Here is a 17,718-nt window from a genome sequence, read left to right on the forward strand (position 1 = left end):
GTTGCCCTGTGCTTTTCCCTTCTCAACGTGAGCTGTGCTCAGAGCAGCCTGCCTGATATTTAGGGCATATACACTGTGCCTGGGAGTGGAGGTCACCATTCAGTTCGTTCAGTGTCTGGAGATCACACAGTGCTCTGCAGGCTGCGCGCACTGCTGTGGGCCTGGGATGGTGGGTCTGCTCCCACCGCCACAGCCCCTTCTCTGTGGACGGCTTGTTTCCTGCAGACCTGCAAGACGAGTCTGTGTGTACGCTCCTTGGCACCGTTAACTCTCGATTCTTCAAAAGCCACCTGCGAGGTGATTCCTGCCGTGGAGGCCGTCCCCTCGGTGTAGCCACAGCATTCCTTCCTACCCCTGCCCCCAGCCTTTGCCTGTGCAGGTAGTAATTTTCTGTTTACGCACCTTTCTTCCACTGTGAGCTTCTGGAGAGGGATTCGTTTCAATCATCTCTGAATCCCAGCCACTAACTCCGGTCCTGACACATAGCAGGTGCTCACTAAACATAGTTGAAAGCTTTTATTAGAAGGTGACTAGTTTGCTGGGTCTCACCACACACTGGAGGTCCAGGACCCACTCTTTTCAGTTGTGGGTGAGACAGTAAATCTGGGTGGGGCAGGTGCTGGGAGGTGCAGATGCAGAGTGGCTGGAGGCACACTTTGTCCTTAAGGCTCAGAGAGGGATAGACAAGGCTGGTCGGCATGCCTTCAGAGAGTTACCACTGGACACGTGGAGGGAACAGCTGGTAACGGGGCACATGTCTAATCCCAAGGACAGTTGTGGGCCACAGCCTGGGCTGTAGCAATAGGCAATGTGAAAGCCTGTGTGTGTGTGTGGGGGGGTGGTGCCTGGAGTGGTGTGCCAGGGCGTATAGTGGTGGGATGCCGATGATGCTGAGTCCCTGTCCCAGACTGACAGAGAGGAGAGGGAGGAGATGGGCCAGGAAGGCTGCGGTTCTGTAAATGAGGTGCGTCTCCATCAGAAGTGGAAATGGAGAGTGAGAGGAGAGCTAGCTGGTGGTTATTTCCTTTCCACCAATTTCCTTCCTATTCAGCTCATATGGGAAAAGTGTGGCTGGGATCAGAAGAATTTCAGCCTGCAGTTCACCTAATAATAGAAGGAAACTGGCCAGCAGTTGTGGGTACGTATAATGAGTGTAGACGTAAGAATGTCTAAACCTGTAGAGAATTTTTACCAGTTTATTTGAGCCAAAACCGAAGACAGTTGCTGGAAAGCAAGACCTAAAATGCTCTGGATGACGGTTTTGCAGTTTCTTTTATGCATCTGAAATTAAGAGGGAACGTAAGGAAGAGTACGCGATGGTGGGAGAAAGCAAGGCGGGCAGGGATGGCATTGCAGGTTACGTCAGTTTATGCGCTTCTCGGGGGTGGTTATGTCTTCAAGGGGCATTACTTCTGGTATCTCAAAGGCGTGTTTAACCTAGATGCACCGAGGGCTGGCTTCAAGCCTTTCACTAAAGCAGTTACAGGCCTGGGGCGTGACTGCCCACTGTGATCTGCCCAGTTAGGAATTTATGATCAGATGCCCCTGGGAGGTTATTTCCCATAGAATCCCCTTTTCATTTACAACATCTTGCAACATGTAGCTTTCCCTCCTTTTTTTATTATTTCCTCTTTTCTTTATCAATTCAGTATCCTTAGCAAAATATGAATGCACCACTTAATCTGATTGCCAGCCCATCTTCTACTTGCCTACCTTCCAGAGACCGCCTTGGTGGAGGCTCGTTCACCCCTTCCTGCTGTGCCCCCCTCATCTGTGGGGGTGTTGGGGAAGGGAAGTGGGAGGACAGGGGAATGGAGAAGTGGAGATAATTGACAGACCTCCAGTGGAGGGTAACGGAGGTCTACCACCGAGTGTCTCTCTAAGACCTTATATTTCTGTGGTTTTGTGTTTCTGAACATGGGTCTACTTTATACGTGCAGCCAACACATGTGCAGTATTTTGTGTGTGATGTTCACTGTGCTAAATTCACAAATTAAGTAACTCAAAATATGTGTAATGTAATAAGAGGTATTGCTATTATGTCTATTTTATGGGTGAGGTCAGAAAGTCGAGGGAAATGCATAGCTAATTAAGGTGGGGCCAAGAAACCACAGTCCCAGTCCAGAACCCCGGCTCTTAACGGCTCTAAACACTTTGGCTGCTCTTGTAATGATGATTTAACAAAACACCTGTGATATTCTAAGATCCTTATTCTGGTCTTCTCTGGAGAAGGGGTTCGATGCTATTTCCCCATTGTTTGGAGTCTTTTATATATATATATGTTTTTTTTTATTGATTTCAGAGAGAGGAAGGGAGAGGGAGAGAGAGAGAGAAACATCAATGATGAGACAGTCATTGATCGATTGCCTCCTGCACACCCCCTACTGGGGATTGAGCTCACAGCTGGGGCATGTGTCCTGACCAGGAATCGAACTCTGATCTCCTGGTTCACAGGTCAACACTCAACCACTGAGCCACACAGGCCAGGCTTTTTGGAGTCTTAATAAAAGGCTGATCTTCAGACAGCAAAGGTAGCAAAAGAGAATATCAGAAAATGAAATAAGGTTATTGACCTAAAAGGCAAGATTGGGAAATTAAGATCGCAGGGTCTGTATCAAGACACTTATCATTTATGAGCTCATTAAGACTGATTGTAAAAGCTAACACTTCTAACTGAATGGCTCTGAAAGCGCAACGTGCAGGTGACTTCTTCTAAAAGAGAATTGGTGGTAATATATGTGTGTGAAGAAACAGCTTGGCCCGCACCGGTGATCTCATTTGATCCTGAGTAACAATCGTGTGGGGTCAGTCTGATGATCATTTTCATGCTCTGAGAAAGTACATGATTTGTTTAGTTAGAATCAAACGCAGAATTTTGACCTCTTAACTCAGTTGAGAGTTTTTCTCCGTTAGTTGCTTACAGCTCCTCCAAATGTGTAGGGAAGGTGGGTAAATGATTTAACACAAAGTAGGTCAGAACATCGATATTACTGGATGGAAACACTTCCGAAGAATCATAAATCCTCAAGTATGTCAGGATAAATACACTTCATCACCCTCACCGACTAGTCATATTGTACAAAGTTCTCACGAGCTGAGTGGAAAACGGGGTTCAGGCTGTCACTCCCAGTCAGATATTCAGCACTAAGCCACAAAAAGTGAGTCTGGAATTTGGGAAATCGAGTGTGGTTATTACCAAGTGACAAAAATGCATCGTGTTTATTAGAAATGCCTGATATGTTATGGTATATTATAAATGTCAGATAGTGGTAACAGGTTCCCACATGAACATGTCCCTAAATATGAGAAAACAGGGAGGCATTGTGATTGTGCTCAGTCGCATACTTTTTGGAGAGGGCCAAACCAGGACGCAGATCTCAGTTCTATTATCTATCAAACTTGGATTCCATATATGCTTTTTTAGCATTTAAAATATGTTAATGAGAACACTTTCACACCATCTTTAAATAAAAATGACTTGTACTTTTTGATCTGATAGGCTCTGGCGTTAGGACCTACTCGCTTCCTGGTGGACAGGGCTGAGATGCCAGCGCGCTCAGTGCTCTGGAGGGAGGGGGGAGCCGGGCCCTCCTCCCCTGGAAGTCCTGCAGCCACCTCAGGGTCTTCTTTCCTATCAAATGTTTAATCACTTTCAATTTTGCATTCACTGAAGGGGTACTCTTGTGAACTTGAATATATGCATTTTCCAACCCAAGCATATGTACTGTATCTTCCCCCCAATATGGGCATCTTTTTGTATTTTATTGTGGCAACTGTGCAGTTTATGGGGGTGCTGCGGATCCCCACTGTACTTTTCATGATCTGCAGGTGAGGGCTGGAACATGTTATCTAGAATTCTCAACGGTAAATTTGTGATGAGTCCTTTCTGTACCCACAAGACACTCCACACCTTTTGTCACAACTCATGGTCTGCCTGGGGCCTCGGAATTATTGAACTCAGAAGAATCCCAGCCCTGAGTGGGGTGGCCCGTCCTCTGCAGAGGCATCGATTGCTAAACGTTCAGCCTGAACTTGAACTTGCCCACTGACCAACGCATCTTTAATTGTTCACTTGCTGTGTGTGACCCTCCCAGGGGTGGACTATAGATCCCATAGGAATGTCAGTCTCAAGGGGCTTACTGTCTGGCAGAGGAGAGACATGAATAGAACTAACTGTAAGGTGAGGTACAAAGTGACAAATGCTGGTGGTTAAGCCCGCAAGGTACAAAGTGCTGCTGGGGTCAAAGGCCAGACATTGTGCTGAGGAGGGTGGGGATCAGGAATGCATGGTGGATAAGAAGTGGGGCTTGTTTACATTCCTTTACACCCGCACCATTACGAGGCAGGCGTGAAGGAGACAGTAAATACTTGTTGCATCATTTATTGGTAGTTAGTGAATGCTTAATTGGTTTAATGATTCATGACCCTTTGCTCCCTTGATCTTCCCTCAGTTGCCTGCCTCTGCCCCTGTCCCCCACCTTTCCCAGTCTTTTCTAATCTGGCATCAGCCAGAGCTGGCCACAGCCTTGAACTGGCTTGGCCGAAGGGGGTCTGCTCCAAGCGGAGGGGTTCAGTTTTCCCACCCCTCTCTATAGACATGGGAGGAACTGTCCAGGCTGGGGTTAAGGGCCCGGGACAAACAAGGAACAGTGGTCCAGTCGCTCCCCCAGCCTCCAATCCTCTTTTACCCTGGGGTCCAAGTGGCTGCTCTCTCTGCGTCCACTTTTGCTTGCGCTTTGGGACTTGCCGTGGAATGAGGGGCTGATTCCTCCAAGAAGGGGGTGATGAGGAAGGGCCCCACACTCTTCCACTTGGGTTCCCCTTTTCCTCTGAACCTCCCTGGCCCTCCAACAGCATCATATCCCCGAATCTCCATTGAACTTTTCTACTTGGTGCTTTATCTGCCTCTCCTTTGGCCTTCTTACCTCCTTTTTGCGAAAGCCATCCCCTTTTCCTTCTCTCACTTCTCTTTTCCTGGCTCTGTTCATTTGATTAGCACTTACTCAGTATGTAGTGTTATGTGCTTACAGGAGCAGCCGCAGCTTCATAATTTGTGGGATCCAGCGCAAAATGAAAATGCAGGGTCCTTATTCAAAATTATGAAAGATTTAGCTTTGGCTGGTGTGGCTCCGTTGCTTGGGCATTGTCTTGCATACCAAAGGGTTGCTGGTTCGATTCCCAGTCAGGGTACACGCCGGGGTTGTAGGCTTGATCCCCTGTAGGGGGCGTGCAGGAGGCAGCCCAACCATGTTCTGCTCTCACATCGATGTTTCTCTCACTCCCCCTCCCTTCCTCTCTCTAAAAATCACTTTTAAGAATCTTTTGGAAAATTATTAATGATTTCGAGGCAGCGATAGCAGATCATTAAACTGGTCGCAATGCCTTATGTGAATGCAGAGGCTACAAGTCCATGGAGCCGACCTGTGTGCACGTACTCTGGGGGATGTGGTGAAGATATGTACTATCATAGAATTACATTTTCATTACATTATCTCTTAAAAATATTTTAATCCTGGAAATATTCTAAGGCCCATAAAAGAGGAAAGGATGGTGTAATGAACTTTCCGAGCACCCCACACACAGCTTTGACAATTATCAACATTTCGTCACTCTTGTTTCATCTATTCCTTCCACCTTCCCATTTTATATTTCATTTTATTTTTGTTTATTTATTTTTAAATATATCTTTGTTGATTTCAGAGAGAGGAAGGGAGAAGGAGGGAGAGACAGAAACATCAATGATGAGAGAGTCATTGATCAGCTGCCTCCTGCAAGCCCCCGAATGGGGATCAAGCCTGCAACCCGGGCATGTGTCCTGACCGGGAGTCGAACCCCGATCGCCTGGATCCTAGGTCGATGCTCAACCTCTGAGCCATGCCCGGCTGGGCATCTCCCCCATTTTTCAAAAGGCATCCTGCCACCTCTACCATAAGTATTTCAGAACATAATTCCAACCAGTGAGAACATGGTTGGAATGCACATTAAAATCACAGCAAGGAGTCACCACACCCCTATCAGAAAGGCTAAAATAAAAAATAGGAATAACACCAAATGCTGGCGAGGAGGCGGAGAAACTGGATCACTCACTCATTGCCGGTGGGAAGGTAGAACGGCTCAGCCACTCTGGAAAAGTACCGCAGCTTCTTATCAAATGAGATACGCACTTACCGTATGGCCCAGCAACTGCACTCACGGGCACTCACTCCAGAGAAATGAAAACTTACTCTCGCATAAAAACCTGTACACGAATGTTCATGGCAGCTTTATTTGGAAACAACCTAAATGATCTTCAGCAGGTTCAACAAACTAGCACACCTGTACCACGGACAATGACTCAGCAATAAATGGGAACAAACTACGATATAGCACATGCAACAGCCTGCTGGACCTCCGCGGAATGATGCTGAGTGGGAACAAGCCAGTCGGATTCCGTTTCTCCAGCACCCTTGGAAGAGGGAGCTCCGTGAAGAGCAGATAGTGCTCCAGGGGTGAGGGAAGTGAGGAGGGAGCTGTAGCTATAAAAGGGTAGCCCAAGGGATCCCTGTGCTGGAAACATTCTGTATCTGCACTGTGGCGGTCACGGGAGTGTTCAGGTGATAACATTATGTGGAACTAAATACAGACACGCAAACGAGTTCACACGAAACTGAAATCGGAGTACGGTTGATGGGTCCCATCAGCGTCAGTGTTATTGTACTATAGTTGTGCAGGATGTTACCACTGGGACACTGATGAAAGGGAGCGTGGCATCTCTCTGTGTTATGTTTGACACGTGCATGTTAAAGAATAGGGGCATTTCCGGGGGGGATACACGAAAAACTAAACAGCGACAGGAGCGGGAAAGGGGAGACTCTTCACTTCTCACTTGACACCTTGCTTTGTGTTTTTGTTTTGTTTGTTAACCACATGCACGCAATCCCTTCTTGCTGTTGTTAACTACCGCTTGCACTTTGGATCTGTAAAAAAACACCACTTCTAGGAAATTTACCTAAGAAGGTTGCGTTTTGGTAAGCTTGGAATTTGAACTACAATGCAAGAAAGTGGTCACTATGGAATCCCAGGTGTTGACATGATTGCAGAGTTTATATTACATTACGACTATTGATCAGAAGGGGAGGAGAGGAGGAAACTAAGTATGAAACTCTTTGGATTAGAAGAAGAGCCTTCCTTTATTTAAATAAATGCAGCTGCTTTGGGGGGCTTTCCCCTTTCTCACCTTGTTGGTTAATTTTACGTGTCAACTAGACTGGGCCAAGGCATGCCCAGATGGCTGATAAAACGCTATTTCTGGGTGTGTCTGTGAGTGTTTCCAGAAGAGGTCAGCATTTGAATGGGTAGACTGAGTAGAGGTGGCTCTCAGGGATGTGGGCGGGCACCATCCAATCCTTTGAGGGCCCAGGGAGAACACAAAGGCCAAGGAAGGGGAATTTGCTCTCTGCTTGAGCCAAGACATCTATCTCCTGCCCTCAGGTATCGGCTCTGGGTTCTTAGGCCTTTGGGCTCCACTGGAACCACATTGCCGCTGTCCTGGGCCTGGGCCCCCGGCTTGCAGACGGCAGCCTGTGGGACTCCTCTGCCCCTTAATCACGTGAGCCAACTCCTCACAATCTCTTTCTCATTTCTCTATCTCTAAATATCCCATTTGTTGTGTGTCTTTGGAAAACCCTAATACACATTGTTTTGGATTCTGTTTGGGTGAAGTTGTTCAGAAATTATAGTCTAGATCACGACAGTAAGGATTAATCTGTCTCTTTTCCTCAGAGAACACTCAGTTCTGCCACCGGATTAGGAACACGGGATGCTATTCTTTGGAGAAGTCTGGGCAGATCGGGGAGAAATGCAGCTGTGATAAGAGATTATCCCACATAAGCCTGGGGTAAGATTTAGAATTAAATTAAGCAATTGATAGGTTTAGAAAAACAATGGGACGAATGCACAGTTGTCCCCAAATGTGAATCTACAAATTCTTGGTTTTTCATTCATTTAAATATATGTTTGTTTACCACAATAAAAGATCATTTAAAAAGGTATACAAATAAAATGGAAACATTGTGACATATTTATTCCAGGATTAATATGTGAACATCCTCGGTAAGGTAATATACTTTAATGTATGGAGACATAATGAGATCACGCTATATAGCTTCATCTTCTTTCCCGATCAGTATAGTAGCCTAAGATTTCCAGTGTTCTTCATAATTCTTCAGACATAGTTTTGAATGGCTATAAAACATTACATCTTGGATGAAAACCATAATTTATTCGAGCGTCCTCCTGCTGTTAGATACCTACATTATTTGCTATCATGAATAATGCTGAGACAAGCATCTCAGGAAACGGGCTTTGAAGGAGAGAGTGATTATTTGTACATATACTTCAGGCATCACTTCACTGATAAGCCCGGGAAGGATGACCTGAAATCTGAAGTCCTGGAATATGCCGGAATCATGGAAAACGGGGAGAGGGGAGGAAGCCAGAAACTGATGGGGGGAAAATGGATGTGAGATTGGAAACAGCCAGAGGGAGGGGAAAGTGGAAGATGGCCTCTGCTCCTAAAACCTGTCATGTCACGCCCCACACCAAAGCGTCCAAGTGTGGCTTCAGCAGTTGAATAAAGGCTATTCTCAAGGAAGTCCAAATACTGAGCGAACCCAAGGTATTCTGATTACTGCACAGGGGGAACAGATGGAGCAGGGGCTTTGGGTAAATAATGGCAGGGGGTGGAGAGTGGCAAGGCTATAGGTCTGTGGGGGGCAGCAGGGCTTACAGGAGGCAGGGAGAGAGGCCCGGGGCTTTCTCAGGATCTGTACTGTGGGTGAGAGGAAGGAGCTATGAGGGGATGAGCAGCTCTCACAGAACGAGGCAGCTCCAGCCAGTCTCCCTGCACTGCCTTGCCCCGGCTCTGCTGGTCGGTGTAGCCGGACCCGGTTTAGATATCTGGGCTCAAGCTCAGCCTCGCTCCAGTTCCCCCAGCCTCCACTCCCATGGGCCTCAGGTCCCAGCCCCATCTCAGGCACTGTGGCTGGTCACAAAACAGTAAGTGCTAAACTGGATAGTTGCAAAATCCACGTGGCTTAGTTTGCTGCCCCTGACAGAGAGACTGAGCAGTTTCTGCAGAAGAGGGACTGTTTCCTGTTCCTTCTACACAGGCTGCCCCGAGGAGGGTGCGGAGCTGGGAGCACAGGGACAGCTGCTCTTCTCAAATGCCTGGAGGAGGCGGAATGTGACTGCAGCAACAAGGACACACAAACACCCAGAGGTAGTGTCTCTAACGGCATTAGGTTTATTCTGTGGGAAGGCAGAGCCTGGGGCTCTCGGAAGGCACCTGAGAGGTACAGAAGTAAGAGCAGCTGTGAGTGTGACACAGATCATGCACTGCAGCCAGGGCCACAGAGGAACCCCCATCCCATGGGGACAGCAGGGTCCCAGTGCCCCTCGGTGCAGGAGGGGTAAGCAGACGGGCTGCTTTCTATACCATCGGTTTTGCTTCCTCTGGGCATCCTTATAGTCTGGCACTGACTGCTGGAGGCACGGGGCCCATCCACTTCTCTCCTGGATGGAGAAAATCACGCATGTCAGAGGCTGACTCCACAAGTCCCCGGGTTCTCTCAGAAGGGCTGCGCTTGGCTTCAAGGTGCAGAGGCTTCCTTCTCCTATGGGGGTGAAGGTGGCCCCCCCCCATTCAACCTCGAGCACCTGTGCCTACAGAAGGCTTCGTTGTTGGAAATGCCTAGAAGAGTTTTTGTTCCAAATCTGTCCTATTCAACGGATATAATGGCAGTAGGACTGGGGTCAAGGGAAGCTCAGCATGAACCAGTCACTTACCCAGCAGGTGGGCCAGCAACTCCATCCGGTCAGAGCCAAACAGCATGTGGGTTTGGCCATCCAGGTGGGCCACGGTGACAGGCAGCCCAAAGGCCTGGGGAAAGCAGTGACAATGCAGGGAGGAAGGTGGTTATTAGGCTGGGGTTGAAGGCTATGAGCCAGTACTTGTCTGAGGTCACAGAAGCAGACAGCCAGAGGGCCCACCGCTCTAAGGAGTTTTCTAACGCTCAGATGTTCTTTTATCACCATCTACCTCCCCTTTCCCTTTCCTTGGGCTCAGGGAGAGGAGGGTCATCTGGGAGGGCTACGGAGGAGCCTCTTTGGACAGGAGTCTGGGGACCCAGCAGGGACTCTCAGGCTCTGGTCAGCCCTGGGGTTGTGGACACACATCAAGAGTGACTCACCCCATATTTGCAGGCTGCGTCGGTGGTCTCCTTGAGCTGGTTCTTCACCTGTGGCGTTGACGACTTTTCCAGAAGTGCCCGGGCTTTTTCTATGGACATGCCAGCCTTCTCTGCAGCCTGAGGGGTTGTGGCAGGGAGCACAACTGTGTCTGCATTAGTGGGAGTGGGGATCTCAGGAGAAAACTCGGGTCTTTCTACTTTCCGCCCCCAAGTTCTCCCCGCAAGGCCTTTACCCACCCACAACTGGAGGTCTATCCATACCAAGAGGGGCTATTCCTTCAAAATTTTGAGTTTCGTGGAAAAAAGCAGGTGGCAGTTATAGTTGCATAAACTGAACACCCAAGGGCGCCTCAGAGGCAGCTCCTGACCTCTTCAGTAAACAAGGACACCGAATCCAGGTGGTACCCACTCTATCAGCCTTAAGGAGTTGTTAGTAGCAGAGCCAAAGCCTTCCTGCTTCTCAGAAGTCCTGAATATCTTGTGTTTTCCTTTGTTGTTGTTGTTTTTTTTTTTGAATCAAAGGCTGGGCTCTAATTCCCATGGAATTTCCTGGGGACTTCTGAGCGCGGCCAGTGGCTGTAGCCACCTGTCTGGCTTTAAGAGAGTGATCGAGGCTTCAGTTTGGGTTTGTTGTTCTAGTTTGGGATCAGTGGTTTGGCTGCACGTTAGAATCTCCTGGGGGGGGGCTTTTAAAAATCCCAATTCACAGTCTATTCCCTAGAACAATTACATTGGAGTTTCTGGGGGCTGTTGCCCAGCTGTTCCAGGTGATTTTGATACACAGCCCGGTTCCAGGGCCACTGACACCTGACCTCCTCTGCCTGGAGTGGAAGCAGATCGGGCAGCGCATTCTAATGTGGGATTTTTTTGACTTCACTGCATGGGAGGGCTGCGTCCCAGACCAAATGCCCAATGCTAGGGGACTGGTTAAGAAAACAAAAACAAGTCCGCTGAGTGGAATGCTACCAGGAGCTAAGAAACACACTTTCGAAGAGTTCACAGTGGCACGGAAATGACCGTTAAGTATTAAGTGAAAAGCAAGCCTATGATATACTTTGCAGGAATAAAAACACTGGAGAATATACCAGCCATTCTTTGCGTGCTTAACTTTTGTGACTTGCCGTTTTATATGTTAAATTTGAATATGCCTCAACTATCTTTTGTAAACTGGAGGGAAAGTGTTGTTTTGAGCTTCCCGATTTACTCCCACAGGAAGATGTGCTGTGTGGCACAGGTTTTGATGTTTTGAGCTATTTCCATTGGTTCCGCTTTAGGCTCTTGTATAATTCTGGCTTGACTCAGCTACCTCTTTTTGTCTTTTTATTTCTTTATAATTTTTATTTTGAGAGAGAGGAAGGGAGAGGGAGAGAGAAACATTGACGAGAGAACCATCAACTGGCTGCCTCCTGCAGGCCACTACTGGGGAGCCCGAAACCCGGGCACAGGCCCTAACCCTGGGAATCGAACCAGCGACCTTTTGGTGCATGGGACGATGCTAAACCAACTGAACCCAACTAAACCAGCCAGGCTCTTTTTGTCTTTTTAAAGTTTCCTGCTTTCTACTTGGGACGCGTTGGTGAGATTTCTGTTGGGAGTGGTTTGGAGTCAAGACTTGCCAATACTTCATCCCTCACCATGGGAGGGGGGTGCTAACGGTTATTCTCTCTCCCACTGACCTCTTCCATCAAAGAAATCCAAAGGTAGAAGTCTGCCCTTCCCCTTTCAACCCTGGGATATATTTTAAGAGTCCTCTTAGTTCCAGCTTTTCAACACAGATGACCTTTCTCCCCAAATAACAATGATTCCTTCCATGTAGCAAGAAAACTATGTCTCCTCTGTCCCCAAATGCCAGCTCTTCTCAGATTCCCTATGGGGGGGGCAGGGGCAGGATACTCACTGCCAGGATGTTCTGGGGCTCCGTGATGTCTTCATCCTGGGAAGGAGAACACTCAGCAGGAAGGGGTGGCAGGGTGAGGGGTGGGATGGGCAGGAGCAGGAGTCTGAAATGGGCCGAGGGGAGGGTCACCAAGTCCTGCAGGGTCTCCCAGGTGGGTTCCCAGAGCCCTGCCCTCACCCGTGACCAGACACGCATCCACAGTTCCCTGGACACTTTCTCCAGCATCTCGGGCTGCTCCAAGTTCACAGCGGTGAGGAAGCGCATGGCCGACAAACTCCCTGGGGGGCAGAGGCACTCAGAGGTAGGGCTCCCCTAGCTTGTCTCCCCGGTGGCGATGGCAGAGTTGCTCTTCCCTGCTCCTGACACCCTCCAGAGCTCAATCACCCTCAGCCTCCCACCCAAGTTTCTCGTAACAGATCTGTCCCGCTCTCTCTCCTCTTATGTCCCCTCAACCTTCTGTTTGCTCAACTCTGAGCCCAGCTTTTCCCAGGGGTTGTTTTAGCGAAGTTAGTCGCCCAGCCCCTCCTTCTTGGCCCCACAGTCTCCAACTTCACTGCCTTCCACTTGCTGTCCCATCAGAATCCCACTCTCTTCACCTTTTTCAAGGATCACAGAGAAGAAATCCTTGGGGAACTGGATGGGAACCTGGATATGCTGTCCCAAGAGCTGAATGTCATTTGTCAAGTATTTGGCCTTGCGGGGAAGCATAGCTGGAGGCTTGTTACCTGCAAACGGAAAGTTGGACCCGATGTGGAGAGAGGGCCTAAGGATCCCAGGCTTGGGGGACCCCTACTGGGTTTTGGGCAGAGGGCACATTGCTAGCTGCTGGTGCCCATATAAAGACCCATTTGAGGGCAGCCCCCCAGGGCTCTGAAATCAGCCCTCCCCCCCCTCAAGTCCCTGCCCCAAATGCTGCTTCCTTTATACCACTGTCTTTCATGATCCCTGCAATGAGGGTCGGGCGCAGCTGCAGGCGGATGTTCCAGATGTTCTTGTATCGGCACAGGATCTGCGAGCCAGTGTGCAAGACCGAAGGCGTGAACGTGGCAGAGGAAAGGGAAAGGTGTTGCATGGCAATGGATTAGCCGGAGGCTCTAGGCTCAAAGTAGAGGTTAGGCGGACACCCTACATTGCTTGGTTTGAAATAGCAAAACTCCTAGAAATCGGTCCCAGGGCCTTGGCTCCTGGGGACGGCGTCCTCCTGTTCTGCGCTCCACCTCCCCGCCCCGCAAACTGACGCCAGAGCGCTAAGAGGTGGCGGTGCCCAGGCTTTCCCCTCGATTCTTTGGAGCTGCCCCTTGGAGTTGTCCCTTTGGAGGTGTCCAAACCGCTGTGGGAAACCACCGTCTTAGGGCAGAAGGGCTCCACCTGGGGCCAGCGACTGCATTCGTTTTGCAAACACTAAGTGACCTTCAGCGCTGGCTCTCTACCTGCGCGTCCTCAACTCCTCTGGGCAGCGCCAGGAGCTGCGTGGGACCGTGGGCCCTGCGTCCCGCGCTCGCCCTTCCCTCCGCCCTCGCCGTCCCAGCCCCGGCGTCACCTCGAAGCCCAGCCAGGAGTAGGGGGACAGCACGTCGTAGAAGAGCTCCAGGGTGCGCGGCAGGGGCCCCATGCTGCGGCGCGGAGCGGCGAGCGCGCGGCCCGGAGACGCGGCGCCCGGTCCCTTTCCTGCAGCGCGCGCTCCGCCCCCTTCCCGGCGGAGCCAGGGCCGCCTCCCGCCCTCACCGCGCAGCCTCCGGGGCGGGGCGGGGCGGGGCGGGGCGGCGGGCCCGGGGGCGGGGCTGCGCCGGGGCGCGGGGAGGACGGGGGCGGGGCTGCGCCGGGGCGCGGGGAGGGCGGGGGGCAGGGTGGGGTCCCCTGAGGAGCGCGCGGGCTGCGTGACCCGCTCGCCTCCGCCTCGCCCCCCGGCCTGGGGGTGGAGTCAGGGGCGCAGAGGGACGGTTGGAGATGCGCGATGCGTCTCTCGCTTAGCTGTGCGCTCTTGGCAAGCCGCGCAACCTCTCTGAGCCTCAGTTTCCTCCTCCGTCATGAAAATGGGGGTACTGAATGATAACCCCTACCTCCTGCAGACTTGGGAGGAGCGAAAGGGTTCAGATTGGCAGTTGCACGAACTTCCCAGGACTGGGGCAGAGTGAGAAGTGGCTAAAAAAAAATATATATATATATATATATATATACACACACACACACACACACACACACACATATTTCCATATATACATATATATTTGTATTTCTCAGAGCTTAGCACAATGCCTGGAACATATGTGACCATCAATAGGTAGCTTGTGAGCTAGTGAAGGAGAGGTGGAGGCCTTGCTGCAATGATAAGTGGAGAGAGGATGGGGACTGGTCTGTCCTATTTGTATTTGTGAATGTCATGTGGTCTCATTGGGATTACCTTTACCGCATAGACAAAGACTTTTTAAAAGATTCATTAATCTAAAATCATTTCTTAACATTACTGCTTTTGTGAATTGGAAAATGCATAACAATAAAGGTTCCACTTCTCGTTTGTATTTATTAGGAAATAAACCTAGGCCATCAAGAGCACGAAGACGCAGTATTAAATATTTACGTAGAGTGGAACATGTAAAATGCAACGAGAAATGATGTCATCACTGCCCACTTGCAAATCTATTGCTTGATGATCCCTGGAGCTGAAAAATTATACTTTGTTTTTCTCTATAATATTAATTTAAGTGTATCCAAGAGCTAATTTAGCCTGGTAATAATAAAATTTTATTTAAAAAATAGGCCACTTATTTTTAAAATTCTTTATATTTGGAAATAATTTTAGACTTACAGAAGAGTTGTAAAGATAGTACAGAGAATTTCTTCATGGCCCTCATCCAGCTTTCTCTCAAGTGAACATCTTTCGTAACCATGGTATTAATGATTAAACTATGAAATTAATGTTGCTTCGTTACTGTTCACTAGATTACAGGCTTCGTTCAGATTTCAGCACTTTTCCCACTGAAGTCTGTTCCAGGATCCAGCCCAGGACACCACATAGAGTTTAGTTGTCATGTCTCTTCAGTCTCCTTCCGCCTGAAAGTTTCTCAACTGTTTCTCACGTGACCTTGACACTTTTGAAAAGTATTGGTCAAATATTTTTCATGTCGTCTCCATTTGAGTTTACTCATGACTAGGCTGGGGTTATGGATTTTGGGAAAGCACTGTATACCACACAGATAAAGTGCCCTTCTCCTCAAATCGTTTCAGGGGTCCCTGATCAGCATGTCTTATTACTGGTGATGCTAACCGGATCACTTGGTTAAGGTGGAGCAACTGTCAAATTTCCCTACTATAAAAATCACTATGATATGTTTTCATCTATTAAGTCATCAGAGGTCAAAAAGTTGGATGACTCAGGGTGTTGGAAAGTCATTGTCTTATGTAACTGGTGGGAGTGTATATCTGGACAACTTCTAAGAAGGGCAGTTTAGCAATATCTTTCTGTTTTACAAATGCATTCACCCTTTGACCTAGCAATTCCATTTTTAAGAATTTACACTCTAAACAGGTTTGCCAACATTCAGTATCATGTGCTATAAGGTTATTTATAACAGCAAAAATTAGAAACTACTCAGATGTTCATCAATGTGGAACTAATTCAATACACAAATATTTATAATATTTTCAGCTTTCAAAAGAATTTGGAAATTCTTTGTGTGTGTGTGTGTGTGTGTGTGTATATATATAATTTATTTTTTAAAATTTATCTTTATTGTTGAAAGTATTACAGGTGTCCCATTTTTCCCCCTCCACCTCGCTCCCATCCCCTCCCCAGGCCTTCACCCCGTCATCGTCTGTGTCCATGGGTTATGCATATATGCATATAACTTCTTTGGTTAATCTCTTCCCACCCTCCAGCCCCCTTCCCTCTTTCCTCTGAAATATGATCGTCTGTTGCATGCGTCAATGTCTCTGGATCTATTTAGTTCATCAGATTCTTTTGTTTATTAGCTTCTTCTTAACAAAGACCCTTCAACTTTTCCTGTAGTGCTGGTCTGGTGGTGATGAACTCCTTTAGCTCTTTCTTGTCTGAGAAGCTCTTTATCTGACCTTCTATTCTAAATGATAGCTTTGCTGGGTAGAGCAATCTTGGTTGTAGTTCCATGTTTTTCATCACTCTGAATATTCCTTGCCACTCTCTTCTGGCCTGCAAAGTTTCTGTTGAGAAATCAGCTGACAGTCATATGGGGGCTCCCTTGTAGGTAACTAACTGCTTTTCTCTTGCTGCTTTTAAGATTCTCTCTTTGTCTTTAACCTTTGGCATTTTAATGATGATGTGTCTTGGTGTGGGCCTCTTTGGGTTCCTCTTGTTTGGGACGCTCTGTGTTTCCTGGACTTGTAAGTCTACTTCTGTCCCCAGGTAGGGGAAGTTTTCTGTAATTATTTTTTCAAATAGGTTTTCAATTTCTTGGTCTCTTTCCTCTCCTTCTGGCAGCCCAATAATACAAATGTTGGGCCTCTTGAAGTTGTCCCAGAGGCTCCTTATGCTGTCTTCATATTTCTGGATTCTTTTTCTTTTTTGCTCTTCTGGTTGGGTATTTTTTGTTTCCTCATGTTCCAAATTGCTGATTTGATTCTCAGTGTCCTCTACTCTACTGTTGATTCCCTGTAAATTATTCTTCATTTCAGTTCGTGTAGCCTTCATTTCAAATTGGTACTTTATTATGTCATCGATTTTTTCAACTGTTTTCATAATAAAATTCTTAAACATCCTTATAAACAAAATTCTGAACTCTGTATCTGTTAGCTTGCTTGGATCTATTTCATTTAGTTCCTCTTCTAGAGATTTCTTCTGTTCTTTCCTTTGTGACATGTTTCTTTGCCTCCACATTTTGGCTGCTTCCAGGTGTTTGTTTCTATGTAGTAGGTAGAGCTGCTATGTCTCCTGGAATTTGTAGAGTGGCTTTGTGTAGTAGGTGTCCTGTAGGGTCCAGTGGCTCAGCCTCCCCAGTCACCTGAGCTGGGCCTTCTAGGTGCTCCCCTGTGTGGGCTGTGTGCACTGTCCTGTTGTAGTTGAGTCTTGGTTGCTGTTGGCGTCACTGGGAGGAACTGACCCCCAGGCCAATCAGCTGTGGGGACCAGCTGCAGCTACAGCCAGAGAGCTCCTGTGCTGGAGACACCCCTATGGAGCAGGATTTACTTCAGTGGGGCTTTGGGGTTCACCAAGTGCGCCCCTTGAGTGTGTCCCTCGTGGATGCGGTAGGGTTGTAATCCAGCGTGGTCGAGTCTGACCACCGGGTGCACTGTCTCTGGGGCCTCCCGGGAGGTGCACAGTCAGCCTGTGCCAGTGCTGTGCCCAGGGCCACCCAGCATGAGCTACTCAGCAAACCGTAGTTGGCTGCTCCTTGTGCTGGGCTTGGAGGTGCCCAGGAGAGGCTGAGCTATGAGCCAGTGCAGCTGCCGCTAGTGCCAGGCCTGGGGCCGCTTATCAAGCCGTATGGGGCAGCTGCTGCTTGTTTGAGAGATTTTAGGAAAGTCCTAAGCATGAGGCTCAAGGGGCCACTTGCACAGAAAAGCCCCTGGAAATGGCCTGGATGAGCTGCAGGTGGGGGGCGGGGCCTCCGGGAATCACGG

General features: G+C 48.5%; 1 protein-coding gene across 2 annotated transcripts; it reads right to left on the minus strand.

Moving 5' to 3' along the window:
* Window positions 1-9,270: 9,270 nt before the first annotated feature.
* Window positions 9,271-13,796, minus strand: GSTK1 (glutathione S-transferase kappa 1). Of its 2 annotated transcripts, XM_087821367.1 has the most exons (8): window positions 13,667-13,796; window positions 13,054-13,135; window positions 12,723-12,851; window positions 12,304-12,404; window positions 12,127-12,162; window positions 10,230-10,346; window positions 9,826-9,919; window positions 9,271-9,552 (listed from the first exon to the last, which is right to left on the minus strand). In XM_087821367.1, exons 1-8 carry the CDS (start codon window positions 13,736-13,738, stop codon window positions 9,503-9,505), a joined length of 681 nt encoding a protein of 226 aa, XP_087677493.1. In that variant the 5' UTR covers window positions 13,739-13,796; the 3' UTR covers window positions 9,271-9,502. The 2 variants fall into 2 exon arrangements, with proteins under 2 accessions (XP_087677493.1, XP_087677492.1); XM_087821366.1 differs by having other exon boundaries at window positions 12,127-12,404.
* Between the last annotated feature and the right edge of the window lie 3,922 nt (window positions 13,797-17,718).

Source organism: Miniopterus natalensis, chromosome 10, assembly GCF_054644295.1.
Source record: "Miniopterus natalensis isolate mMinNat1 chromosome 10, mMinNat1.hap1, whole genome shotgun sequence".
NCBI classification, from domain to species: domain Eukaryota; kingdom Metazoa; phylum Chordata; class Mammalia; order Chiroptera; family Miniopteridae; genus Miniopterus; species Miniopterus natalensis.